General features: G+C 38.4%; 1 protein-coding gene across 4 annotated transcripts in view; it reads right to left on the bottom strand.

Annotated features, from left to right (window-relative positions):
• Nucleotides 1–12,770, bottom strand: part of IQGAP2 (IQ motif containing GTPase activating protein 2) — a 310,751-nt gene that overhangs the window by 63,875 nt on the left and 234,106 nt on the right. For 2 of the 4 annotated variants that reach the window (XM_025387819.1, XM_025387820.1), the window contains 2 exons: nt 7,511–7,653; nt 3,573–3,743 (listed from right to left, as the gene is read on the bottom strand). In XM_025387819.1, the coding sequence (XP_025243604.1) occupies nt 3,573–3,743; nt 7,511–7,653 (314 nt within the window). The remainder of the gene's footprint in view (nt 1–3,572; nt 3,744–7,510; nt 7,654–12,770) is intronic. The other 2 variants (XM_025387821.1, XM_025387822.1) reach the window with 1 other exon arrangement.

The raw sequence follows: 12,770 nt of genomic DNA, 5'->3' as shown, positions 1-12,770 counted from the left end.
TTTAGAGGCTGTTTATTATAAGCAAATATGGGTATAAAGTTGATATAAAGAAACTTGGAAAATTACAGACAGATGCGATTTACATGCAGGGTGTGGTGGCTCATGCCTATAATCCCAGCACTTTGGAAAGCCGAGGCGGGCAGATCACTCGAGGCTGGGAGTTCAAGACCAGCCTGGCCAACATGGTGAAACTCTGTCTCTATAAAAAATACAAAAATGAGCAGGGTGTGGCGGTGCATGCCTGTTATCCCAGCTACTTGGGAGGCTGAGGTATAAGAATCACTTGAACCCAGGAGGTGGAGGTTGCAGTGAGCTGGGATGGTGCCACTGCACTCCAGCCTGGGTGACAGAGCAAGACTCTGTTTTAAAAAAAATAGATTTACAAAAAAAAAAAAAAATAGATTTACAAAAATGGCAGTCTCATTCTCCTGCCTGGTATGGGAACTTGTGGGAATATTTATAATAGCCATCTTATTTGTTTTGTTTTCTAGTACCACAAATATATTTTCTGTGCAGAGTATCTGTATAAAAGAAGTCTGTCAAAACACTTAGACCTCAGAGGTCATTGCTCTGTTTTATAGACTTTATTCCTCGCTGGGAAATCTGGCTTGATACACTGGCTGCTATGCTTGATAACTGGACACTCAGTACAGACATATTCAAATTACCAATGCCAACTTCGAATGCACAAAATACTTGTGTGATCTCGGTTAGCCAAGAAAGCCCTAAACATTTACCTCTTCTCCCTCTCCTCGAAGGTAAAAAAAAATCCAGCAATCTATAGGAGTAGTCAGTTACATTAAAACAACTGAGGACCAACTCTCCCAGGCCATCCCCTTCCTCTCGGCCCACAGACTCTGTCGCTGCTCCTAGCAAAGTGAAGTTCCTTCAGGGTAGCTTGTTTTTCTTCACCAGGATGCTTGTGGCACTCCCTGAGCTGAAGTTCAATAATTCATTAAATCTCAGGGCTAGGTTTTGGTGTTTGCCACTATTATATCCTTTTCTAAAAAGTAGTATACTAGCTTTCTTCAGTTCACGAAAAAAACTTCCTCCTGTAGTTATCTATTCTATCCTATTTGATTTTTTTCTGATGTCTTCCTGTGCCACATCAACAATATCAATATTGGATCCCCATTATCTGCCCTGAGTCATTATCTCTATCACCTTGCCATTTCTAAAGTTTATCAAGCACTTGAGAAGCACATACTAGGAAACATCTGTTATGTGAATTATTGCAGTCAGTCCTCACCACCCTGCAATAAAATGGGCATTATATTTTTCAGATGAGAAAGTGTGTTTTTAATAATCTATTCTTTCTCTCATCTTTTGTGGATTTTTCTGAAGCTTTCTGTGTCTGCTCCAATTATGCTCAGTGTCCACTTTGCATTCTGCAGTTATAAATTCATTTACATTCTATGACATCATTATTTCTCTTCCTCTCCTTAGCTGTCAGCTGTCTTTTTATTATTCTGTTGTCTTCTTATTTCATTAAGTCCACGTCTTAACAAATTCCTTGACAGTATAAAGCAGTTTCAGTATAATATTCTCTCCTATCTTCTAGAAGAGTAACTCTAGATGTCTACTCCATTTATATTTTGCAAGTTACATTCCTTTTTCTGTTTTTGATATAAAATCTTTTTTGTTTATGAGCAGTTTTTTCTTTCTGGCTCACTCATGCGATTTTACTGGGGACTTCTAACTGCTCAAAAATAATATGGCTATGTAGATTCTCTTTGACTTCCTCTATATTGACCTGGGCACCTTCCAATTAACTCCATAAGCACTTGAGACACAGTGCTGGACGTTGATCATGCACATTCTCTGTACCACTACTCATTTCCTTGGCAGACCACTGACGGCAGGCAGGGTGGTGTAGCTGGGGTATAGCTGGCCTTGGCCTAGGAGCTTTGCCTTTGTATTTCTCTCCAATTTTGTTAAGACTCCTGTATCTGGGGGCAATTCAGCCAGCTAGGAAGCTCACAGTGTTTTACATAGGGGAACTTCTCAGATATCAGAACATTTTCCTACTTGAAGGTGAACCAGCCACTTTGGCGAGAATGAGATTAGCATGACACCTTTTGGTTCATGGGCTCTTGGTTTTAAGGGTCAGCAGGTTCCTATAGACTGCATTATTCACTTCTGGTCCACATCTGTGAAGTAGGCTTACCTTTAGGTTTCATGCCCTCTGTTTTGGAAAATTGTCAGAAGACTGATAAAAAGGCATGGTGAGGTGACTTCATGGTTTGATGACTGCTTCGTCAATTCTTTCGCCTCTGCTGAGGTGGAGGAAAAAGGCTCCAAATGATCGCTCTTGTCCTTACCCCATTTCTCTCATCCTTCAGCCCTGGTTTCTAATACAGAGGGATTCTGTACTGGTGGGCTCTGTAGTATACCTTCCAACTGCAACACTGCTGTGTGCCCCAAGACTGGGGAGTGTGGGGTCCAAATTTTATATTGGCTGACATGTGAAATTTGTGCAAAATTAGAGCCTCATCAGTGTAGATGACAATTTTGAGGCTTTTGTTCACTTCCTGTGTGTTCTGTCTACTATTTGTTTAAAGAACTAAATTGGAAACTCACTGGCCCACCTAGAAAAATCCTTTGAGTGTCAGATTTATAGTAGAAATTTCTTTTATAAAATTAATTATTTCTGCTTTGCTAATAATATCTTAAGCTCCAAGCAAATTTTAAACACGTAAGCATCTATCATGTGCAAGATACAGGAAGACAAATGTTTGTAAAATTCATTTTCTGCCTTGGACATTACAGTTAGGTGGGAAAAGCAGATGAGTTCACCAGTGACCACACAAAAAAGAAGCTCTTCCACAGAAAAACGTTCAATTTAGGAAGCTTCAAAGTAAAAACCCATCAGCATCAGACTTTACCAGTTGTTAACAATACCCCTTTGAACTCACAATAAAAAGAACAAACTCACAGCCTTTCACAAACCAGTGTGGTGACTGGTAGGGGGTACTACAGGAATACAGAAGAGAAACATCTAAACCTGGCAAATTCTCCTGCCAATCAGAAAGTTCGGACAAGTCATGCAAACTTAAGAACAATTTATAGCAAAAAAATTGGGAATGAAGGTTTCTCCTGCAGGCCTAAATGAAGAGTGACAGATTACAGAAGGTAAGAAGACATTCTTAGAGATGCTAAATCTGTTTATTTCATTAGTTCTTCTGTTCTTTCAGGCTAGAACAGCACAGAAACTAAGATGCCACTCAACATCCACTAATCACAAAAAAGCCAAATTGTAAAGTCCCCGAGCCAGGTATGATTTCAACTCTGATCCAAGGCATATCCCTTTGGGTCCAACTAAGTTGGCAGCAGGTGGATCTGTGCAAATCTGCAGTGCTCCTAAATACTCTCTAGAAGACCACAGGTTAAGTCATTCATCATCAAAATGCTTTCCATTTTAAAGCCTTAGTGAAGTAGACTAGGGGCACTGATTATGTAAAAATATGCAGTCAGATTTGTTTATAGTAATGCTGGTAGTTGACTATTATCAAAGAAAACATTTTCAGGTGATATGACAGTTTGTTGTAAACAGTGGTAGGTGATCCACATACCTGTATTTTGACCACATTCTCTTCTTGTTCATGCAAAAATGATTTTCTAGCTTCAAACTCTTCCCTAAGGATGGGTCCTGAACTTGTGGCTTGAAAGCGAAGAAGCATCTCTTCTGAAGCAGACCATATATTCTCACGAATGTAACCTACTGTGACTTCCTCAATTATGTCCTGGCAAGAGATATTTCTTATGGTTACACTTCACACATCAGCTGAAAGGCACACATAGAATAGCTTCTGATATTTTATCTTTTAGAAAACAATATGGATGTCTCCTTTTGGCTTGGTTTAAAAACAAATTTAAGCAGAGCTGAGGGATGAAACTGGCTTAGCTTCTTTCTAGCAATATGATTTTGGAATCTCCGAGTTTGGTGCTGAGGTGGCAAGAGAATAAAGCTCAATGATCTCAGGATTTGGAAGCAGAGATGTATGGAGGATGCTGGCAAGGACGAGGCATGAGGCCTGATCTCCACAGAATGTAAAGGGACAAGGGTGCTCGCTGTAAAAACATGCATCACCTCCCACTTCCCTTGGGCTGCCAAGGAAAAGACTGCAATGGTCATAAGGTCCTCAGACTTCTTTCCCATTTCTTCCCCAGGCCAGAGTAGGCAGACCCCTGTAATGAGCTGCAGCCAAACTCAGAATGATGCTCTGGGGCAAAAGAAAAAGGGGTGGGAGGGGCAAGATAAGTGCTATTAAGGATAGATGGCAGAAATCTAGAAGAATGAGAAAAAAGGAAGAAGGGGGTTATAAGAAAGTTTCCCGTGGGGTATGAACAGGGTTTACTTTTATGCCCGATGAGAGATGCAAAGACTGGACTGTCACTTCTATAGCTGATGACTCTTATTTAGTACAACTGAAATTAATGGTTGGTTAACTCAAAGAGCTAAAAGTGAAATCATACAAAAGATGCATACATATCTTTAAGAGAAGACATATATGTATGCATTCATTGCATAAAGCTGGTAACTTCAGGTTGTTTAGAAGAAACACAACTTTTTTATAACAGTGTTATACCTTCCACTGGTTAATAATCTTAACAGACTGATGCTCGATATAACAAAAAGTTATACCTGGGGTATATCTTGGGATGCTACATGACCAATTTTTTATTCTAAATTTTAAATCTTCGATGCTGCTTCTTTATAGTTTGATACATCTTTTCAACCATAGCACATAATTTTTTAGCATGTCTATAATTTCATTTTTTTCTTCAAAATTAGCACTAATAATCCATTGCTACAATGTCATTTTCCTAAAACTTGTACGACCTCTGAACATCTGAAATGAGTCACTAAACTGTGTTCTTCACTATCTTCTTGTCATTAAGCATTTTTGGTAGCACTGGTCAGACTCAGATCACGTTTTTTTCCTCTAAGTTTTAGTAAATACTGCATTGGTGATTCTGTCTGCGATACTGCTACACTGCAATATCTTTGATGTTGACTTTTAATGATTCTGTAAGATGTTTGTTCTTGTTTTTTTCCAAGATAGAACTTAATTATCATCAGTATTTTCTCTTTAAACATATTACGATGCATGGATCCATTATCGGCAGGTTTCACATCCTTTGGGTTGAACTTTTGTTTTTAAATCCAAAGCAATGTTGGTGAATATTACTTCAAGAGTATTCCCCCTGGGAAGCATTACTCACTTTTTAAAGTACCTATGTGTTTCTTAAGCCACCAACTTGGGTTATTAATTCCAGAGCAATGGGCACATGACAAAACCACTCAGAGATACTGGTGACTGTGTCAAAAACAATGAAAAAGTGGAAAAGATACTAGACTAGAAGTTGGAAGCACTGGAAATAAATCTGTTAATTGACAAAATCTACCCAAATTGCAGAATTAGTACAAGCTGCTTCACCTACTCTGTGCCCCAATTTCCTCACTTAGAAAAACAGAAGATGAGAATATTTGCTCTATCTCTACTTAGAGGATAATTTAGGGATCAAAGTGATGTGAAAGTATATTGGAAAGTGAAACTCTATATAAATGAGGGGTACTTGGCTATGTTTATGGTTTCAGGAGACCTCATTCTCAATTCCACACATTCTTTGGGTATTTGCAGGGACACCAGTTGGAAAGGTTACTTTTGGCCATAACTTGTTTCAGACATCTTGCTACAAGGGTTGATTCCAATTTCACATTTCTCTGACTTTACCTCCTCTTGTTTCTTCATGGCTGCCCACCAACCTCAGACAAAGCAAAGAAGAACCTCACAGAGAAGGCCATTCGGCAAGATCTACTTCACTACCTGTTTATAGCTAAGTCTTTTGTTTCAGGAAATCTTCACCAAGCATTTAGTCCCTCTATGCCCGTGTTGCGAGAAAATATTCAGCTCTAACAAAGCCACGATTATACAAATAATCTATTGTCAAAGTGCTTCTCTCGTTCCTCTATGTAGGGAGGGGCAACTAAAAAATGAATGAAATTCAGTGATCTAGAACTGAAACTGAAAAGAGCTCTTTTGGCTGTACTTTTTCTCCTAGCTTTGCTCTTGTTATCTTTTTTTGTAAATACTTCAGCCCTGGGCTCCTGTATATATAAAAATTGCTGAATATTTGGGAGAGAATTAGGACTACAATGGACAAGGCACATGGGGAAATCAGGAGGACCCCTGAGACTCCAGCTAGTCTTGTTTACAATGAGAAAAAGCATCTGAACCTGAGATTTTAAAGCAGACTTTTCTGGTTTTTTTTTTTTTTTTTTTTTTTCCCCCCTGGAGACAGAGTATAGTTCTTATTGCCCAGGCTGGAGTGCAGTGGTGCGATCTTGGCTCACTGCAACCTCCGCCTCCTGGGTTCAAGCAATTCTCCTGACTCAGCCTCCCAAGTAGCTGGGATTACAGGTGCTCGCCACCATGCCCAGCTAATTTTTGTATTTTTAGTAAAGATGGGGCTTCGCCTAATACAGACTTTTCTAAATGAGTTTCTTCTTTCTTTATTTAAAATAACAAATGTACTCCCAAAAAGAGAAACAAACAAAAACTAACAAATGTCCTAATAGTCAATAACGATGCTATGTTCACTAATGCACTATTTCTTTACTCCTAACAAGAAGCTCAAACAGGTACTATCTATATAGTTTGGTTAAAAAGAGACGAGAGAAGGGATAAATTACTTTCAATAAGTAAAATCTGTTGGGAGAAAGCTTTCAAATATGGGTCAAGGATTAGTTAAAAGAGATCTTTAGTAGTTAAATAGAAATTCCAATTCAATGTATCATGTATAACTCTCGGTTAGTGCAATACATGGACATATGGCTAATTTTCATGTCAGTTAATCGAAAGCCAAGTATAAGATACACTCAATTGTGATGTTAGCACTTACATTTGGACATGGGTACATCCAGAGCTCTAGAAATGTTAAGCAATGAAAACATGCTAAGATGACCATCTCAGAAGAAGCAAACATTTAATGTTTACCCATCCTGCTCTTTGCCCAACTCTGTTCTTTGCTTCTGAAGCTGTCCTGGAGATGGCTGGGGCCATGTGTGGCAGAGATGCCCTCTCCAGCACTTTGTAGAAAAAAATGACATATTGGTTTGAAAGGTACAATGTTAAGTTGCAGGCTGAGATGGGTGGGAAAGAAATACCTTTTAAATATTGACAACCCAGGAATTATCATTAATTGAGCTTAATTAAGTCAAGGAAAATCTTAAGATTGATTTCTTAGGATAATCTACCATCCCAAATAAATAGTGAAATATTTCTTCCCCCTGCTCTATTTGGTTTTGTTAAGCCAATATGGAAAAAACTCTGTACATTAGTAACAATACAGCCACATTCAACTGCAGTTCATGAAGACTTCATTACATATCCAGCCTTCAGATAAATCAATTAGTTCCTCTCATCACTTCCATGATTCAGAAATAGACAACCAGTCAAATTTAACTTTATACAGTACAGTTATCCATCAAACACCAACCTCCTACCTCGATTTCTTTTCCTGTGAGCCATGATTCTTTATACAAGCATGATTCAGGTATGACCCAGGAACCCTCTTTTGAATCAATGTTGTAACAGTAGTCATATTTTTCATTCAGGTTGAGTTTGAGCCATGAACCTTCACTAGACACTAAAGAAAAAAGTTTGTTAAATTCTATAGAGACACAGTGAACCCTTAAACATTAGCGTAGTTTCTTTAATATGTAAAATACTTGAATATGTTTTTCACCAAACCTTCAGACAGTCAAAGGCATCAGAAATGACCCACTAACATGGAATAAATTCGATGTATTTAATGGCAGATGCCTGCTAACCCAAGGAAAAGGAAGAGACATAAATGTCTAAGGCTAGCTCTGAAACTTAAATCTTTCATGAGGATGATGAAAACATGTTTGGCCAAAAACAGTCAAAGAGAAGGAAAAGCAAACAATAATTGTAAGTCCCAGGTAGATGCAAACAACTACACATGTAGACAAAGGAGACCAATCGGCAAGATCCTCTTTGCTTACAAAGTTTACCTGCAATTTCTCCAACAAGGAGATACCCATAAGGACTGTGGCCCTTATTTAAGGAGGGCCAATGATTGGCATTCAACCAAAGCAGAACCTTTGGAGACAACGTTACTCAAAGTACAAAATGGCATAAGCACAACATAAAGGTCAACTAATGTAGGGAAAAAGAAAATTCCTGGTTCCTCTGACTTATTTTGTGCTACACAACCACACAAAATGAGAAAAAAAATTTTTTTTGAAACTTAATTTTGGGGGAGGGGTGATAGAAAAACCTATGGTAGTTATGACTTTGATTGGTCAAGAATATCTCCTCCTCATGAATCCATGGGCTAAACTTCATATTTAGAAATCTGTTTATTTTGTTGAATGGTTACAATTCTGGTCCCAGACCTGAGAGCAAAAAACAACAGAAAAAGATAAAAAGTTCTAACTTAGACTAAGCTAAGTCAACTGCACCAAGTGAGCATGAGACTCATTACCTTTTCTTTTCTTTTTTTTTTTTTTTTTTTTTTTGAGACTGAGTCTGGCTCTGTCGCCCAGGCTGGAGTGCGGTGGCCGGATCTCAGCTCACTGCAAGCTCCGCCTCCCGGGTTCACGCCATTCTCCTGCCTCAGCCTCCTGAGTAGCTGGGACCACAGGCGCCCGCCACTTCGCCCGGCTAGTTTTTTGTATTTTTTAGTAGAGACAGGGTTTCACCGTGTTAGCCAGGATGGAGACTCATTACCTTTTCAGGTAAATCAAAGTTCAAGTGAATTTCTTCACAAAATATTGAAATGCATTGAAATAACTAAGCAGGGGTAACTTTAAGGTCTTTAATATGTGTTAATGCTTCATTTGACTTTAAATGCCCCTCACCTGTTCTTTCTGTTTGTCAATGCCCAGGAAGAGAGATGTATCTCTTTTCAATGGGCAGTCAGACAGCTGGTTCATCTGTTTAGAAACATGGGTCTACTACAAAATACATTGTACAGTCAAGTTAGGATGTTTACAAGTAATTATTATTCTTTCTTCCTTCCCTTTCCTCTTCCTCCCCTCCCCTCCCTTCCTTCCTTTCTTTCTTGCTTTTGAGACAGGGTCTCACTCTGTTACCCAGGCTGGAGAACAGTGGTTTGACCAAGGCTCACTGCAGCCTTAACTTCCCCAGGCTCAGATGAGCCTCCAGAGTAGCTGGGACCACAGGATCATGCAAAACTGGCTAATTTTTTGTATTTTTTGTAGAGATGGGTTTTGCCATGTTGTCCAGGCTGTTCTCAAACTCCTGGGGTCAAGCAATCCACTCGCCTCAGCCGCCCAAAGTGCTGGGATTATAGGCATGAACCACCACGACCAGGCAATTATGATATTTTCAATTATCAATAGTTGTCAGATTCATAAATGTTTTCAGAAGAATAATCACCCTTCTTAAGGCAACTCAGTGGGAAGGGAAGAAAGCAAGCAAAGCTGGTGAAAATGTTTCTCCCATCACTTAAACTGAGAAGTAAAAAATTTCTTAGTTGGTTAAAAGCCAATCACTTGAACTTTGATTTATCTGGAAAGGCAATGAGTCTAAAGCTCACTTGATAGCAGTTGACTTAGTTTAGTCTAAGTTAGAACTTCTTACATTTTTCTGTTGTTTTTAGCTCTCACCCAAATATGACACATGGGAAAAGAAGCAGGCAAGTTTAGGAGAGAGAAGATAAACTAAGTTTTTTCCACGATGAATATGAAATTAGGATAGCTAATTAATACAGTTATGTAATTCTTTCATAATGAAGGATGAGATAGGGGACATTACAGTAATTCCTGATGAAGAGATCTGAATGGCATTAGAAGGCTTTACTTGGGTTAGGATGTCAGTAGGTAATAGGCAAGAAGAATTCCTATCTTTTTCACATCTAGTTTGAATGTAGTTAGATAAGAGGCTGAGGAGAGCTACTTTCCAGCATGGGTTTCAAATAGTTTTTCTAAGAAATATAGTTGGGTTGTTACCGAGAAAAAAGACTGATAACAGTTAGTTAAGAGGTGATGAACATTCCACAAGGAGGCATACTTTTTAGATGCCTTCCAGACAAAATCATATGCGAACATATAGAAGCGTTAAACTGAGTTATAAGGCTGAGTAATCCATCCACCGAATGGTGGATGTTTTAGTTTGGGAAAAGATAGCCATCCTAGAACCAGAGGTGAAAGAGATAAGAATAAATCATCCTGTGCATGCCTGAAAACAATGCTCATAGCTCTATTGGGAGGTGAAAATCAGTCTTTAATTGCTTGGGATGCTCTTCTTTCTAGAACAGGAGTCGGCAAACTTTTTCAGTAGAGTCAGAGAGTAGGGGCTGGGTGCGGTGGCTCATGCCTGTAATTCCAGCACTTTGGGAGGCCGAGGCAGGTGGATCACCTGAGGTCAGGAGTTCGAGACCAACCTGGTCAACATGGTGAAACCCCGTCTCTACTAAAAAATACAAAAATGATCCAGGCATGTTGGCATGTAACTGTAATCCCAGATACTTGGGAGGCTGAGACAGGAGAATTGCTTGAACCTAGGAGGTGGAGGTTGCAGTGAGCCAAGATTGCCCTGCTGCACTCCAGCCTGGGTGACAGAGCGAGACTTCATCTTGGTAAAAAAAAAGGCAAATATTTTCAGCTTTGCAGGCTGTGGGTCTCTCAGCAACAACCACTCAGCACTACCACTGCAGCAGGGAAGCAGTCATAGACCATACATAAATTAATGTGTGGCTGGATTTCAACGAAACTTTATTTATTAAGGCAGATGGCAGCACAAGAAATGTACTAAAAATGATTAGAATGAGTTCAGCAAGGTTGCAGGATACAAGATCAATATACAAAAATCAGTTGTATGAAAAGATATGCCCACGAAAAAACCCGGACATGAACGTTCATAGCAGTCTCATTCAGAATAGCCAGAGGTTGGGGGGAGAGGGTGGCACAGGATACAGGTTCCATCAGTTGATGACTGGGTAAACAAAATGTGGCATACTCATACAATGGAATATTAGCCCCTAAAAAGGACAAACTGACAAATACTACATGAATGAACTCTGAAAATATTATGCTAGGTAAAAGAAGCCAGACACAAAAGGCTATGTATTGTATAATTGTTTACATGAAATGTCCAAAACAGGCCAAAGGCAGAAAGTAGATTAGTAGTTGCCTGGGGCTGGGGAGTGGGTGATGGGGATTGACTGCTAATAGGTACTGGGTTTTGTTTTGGTGTAATGAAAATGTTCTGGAATTAACTAGAGGTGTTGGATGTACAACCTTGTGAATATGCTAAAAACCTCTTAATTACATACCTTAAAAGGACAATTTTATGGCATATAAATTATTTCTCAATAAAAAGTCAATTGTGTATCTATAAACTAGCAATAAATAATCCCAAAATATAATTAAAAAACAATATTTACAATAGAATAAAAATGATAAAATACTTAGGAATAAATTTAATGAAACAAATGCAAGCCTTGTATGCTGAAAACTACAAAAAATTGTTGAAAGGGTTTTAAACTTGATTAAAAGGAAAGACATCCCATGTACATGGATCAGAATATTGTTAAGATGGCAAGACTTCTCAAAGTTATCTATAGATTCAATACGATCTCAGTTGACAAAAGTCTTGCTGCCTTTTTTTCTTCCCAGAAGAATGAATCTGAAGCACTTCCTAGGTTTCTGAATTGGATACAAAGGGATTTGACCACAGTCACCCAAATATGACACATGGAAAACGAAATAGGCAAGTTTAGGAGACAGAAGATAAACTAAGTTTTTCCAGGATGAATTTGAAATTAGGATAGCCCATTAATACAATTATGCAATTCTTTCCCAATGAAGGATGAGACAGGGGACACTATAGTAATTCCTGATGAAGAGATCTGAATGGAACAGAGAGGGACTCAAGGGCGACCAGACGCCAAGTAAGAGAGTGGTCATTTCATTAATAGAAAATTTACTGAATTTTAAGGTGGAATCTCCAAGTTGGAAATATATGAAACTTGAAAGCAAGTACATAGGGTACTACTAGACAAACATCAAGTTGGACTAAAAAAGTTTTTTTTTTTTTAACTTAAGCTCTACTTCTAAGGCCATACGCTGTCACACTAGTTTCTTAAAGATGAATACTATCCTGTAGATGACCTACAATGTGGTACAAATAAACACTAGCCTAGAAGTTGAGAGCCACCCTGATCCTTGACACTAGGAAATAGTAGGTGCTTAATAAAATCTACTAAAAGGAATTCTAGATTAAAAATTAATTGTCCTTGGGTCTACCATTCTTTTCCTCTGTCTGAAATCTTACCAATGTGAATTTCCAAATCTGAAAAATGAGTATCAAACTGTATAGTCTCAAAGATTATTTCCAGAGCTAACAATGTAGGTTCTGCCGTTGGATTGAGTAGGCATAACTAATTGCCTAGGTTTGCCCACTGATCCCTTGCAGACTGGCTCATTGTACTTTATTTCGTATATTCAAAATTACTCTTTACCCCTATTTAATATTGTACAATCACAAAGGATTGAGAGAAAATATTAGTATAAACATCTATTTATATCACTGGTCTACCCATATGAATAAATGAATCAATAAGCATAACTTGTATAAGGCACAGATTCCTCAAATATGACATTTTCTTAATGCCATCCATATATTGCCACTGAGCTCATCATAGCTTTCCAAAACTAAAAAGAAACATTTAAAACTTTTCCTAATTTCCTTAGCCATAGATGACAAAAAATTACA

The sequence above is a fragment of the Theropithecus gelada genome, chromosome 6 (assembly GCF_003255815.1).
Source record: "Theropithecus gelada isolate Dixy chromosome 6, Tgel_1.0, whole genome shotgun sequence".
NCBI classification, from domain to species: domain Eukaryota; kingdom Metazoa; phylum Chordata; class Mammalia; order Primates; family Cercopithecidae; genus Theropithecus; species Theropithecus gelada.
The sequence above is the reverse complement of the archived record's forward strand: the minus strand, read 5'-3'. Positions and strand labels throughout refer to the sequence as shown.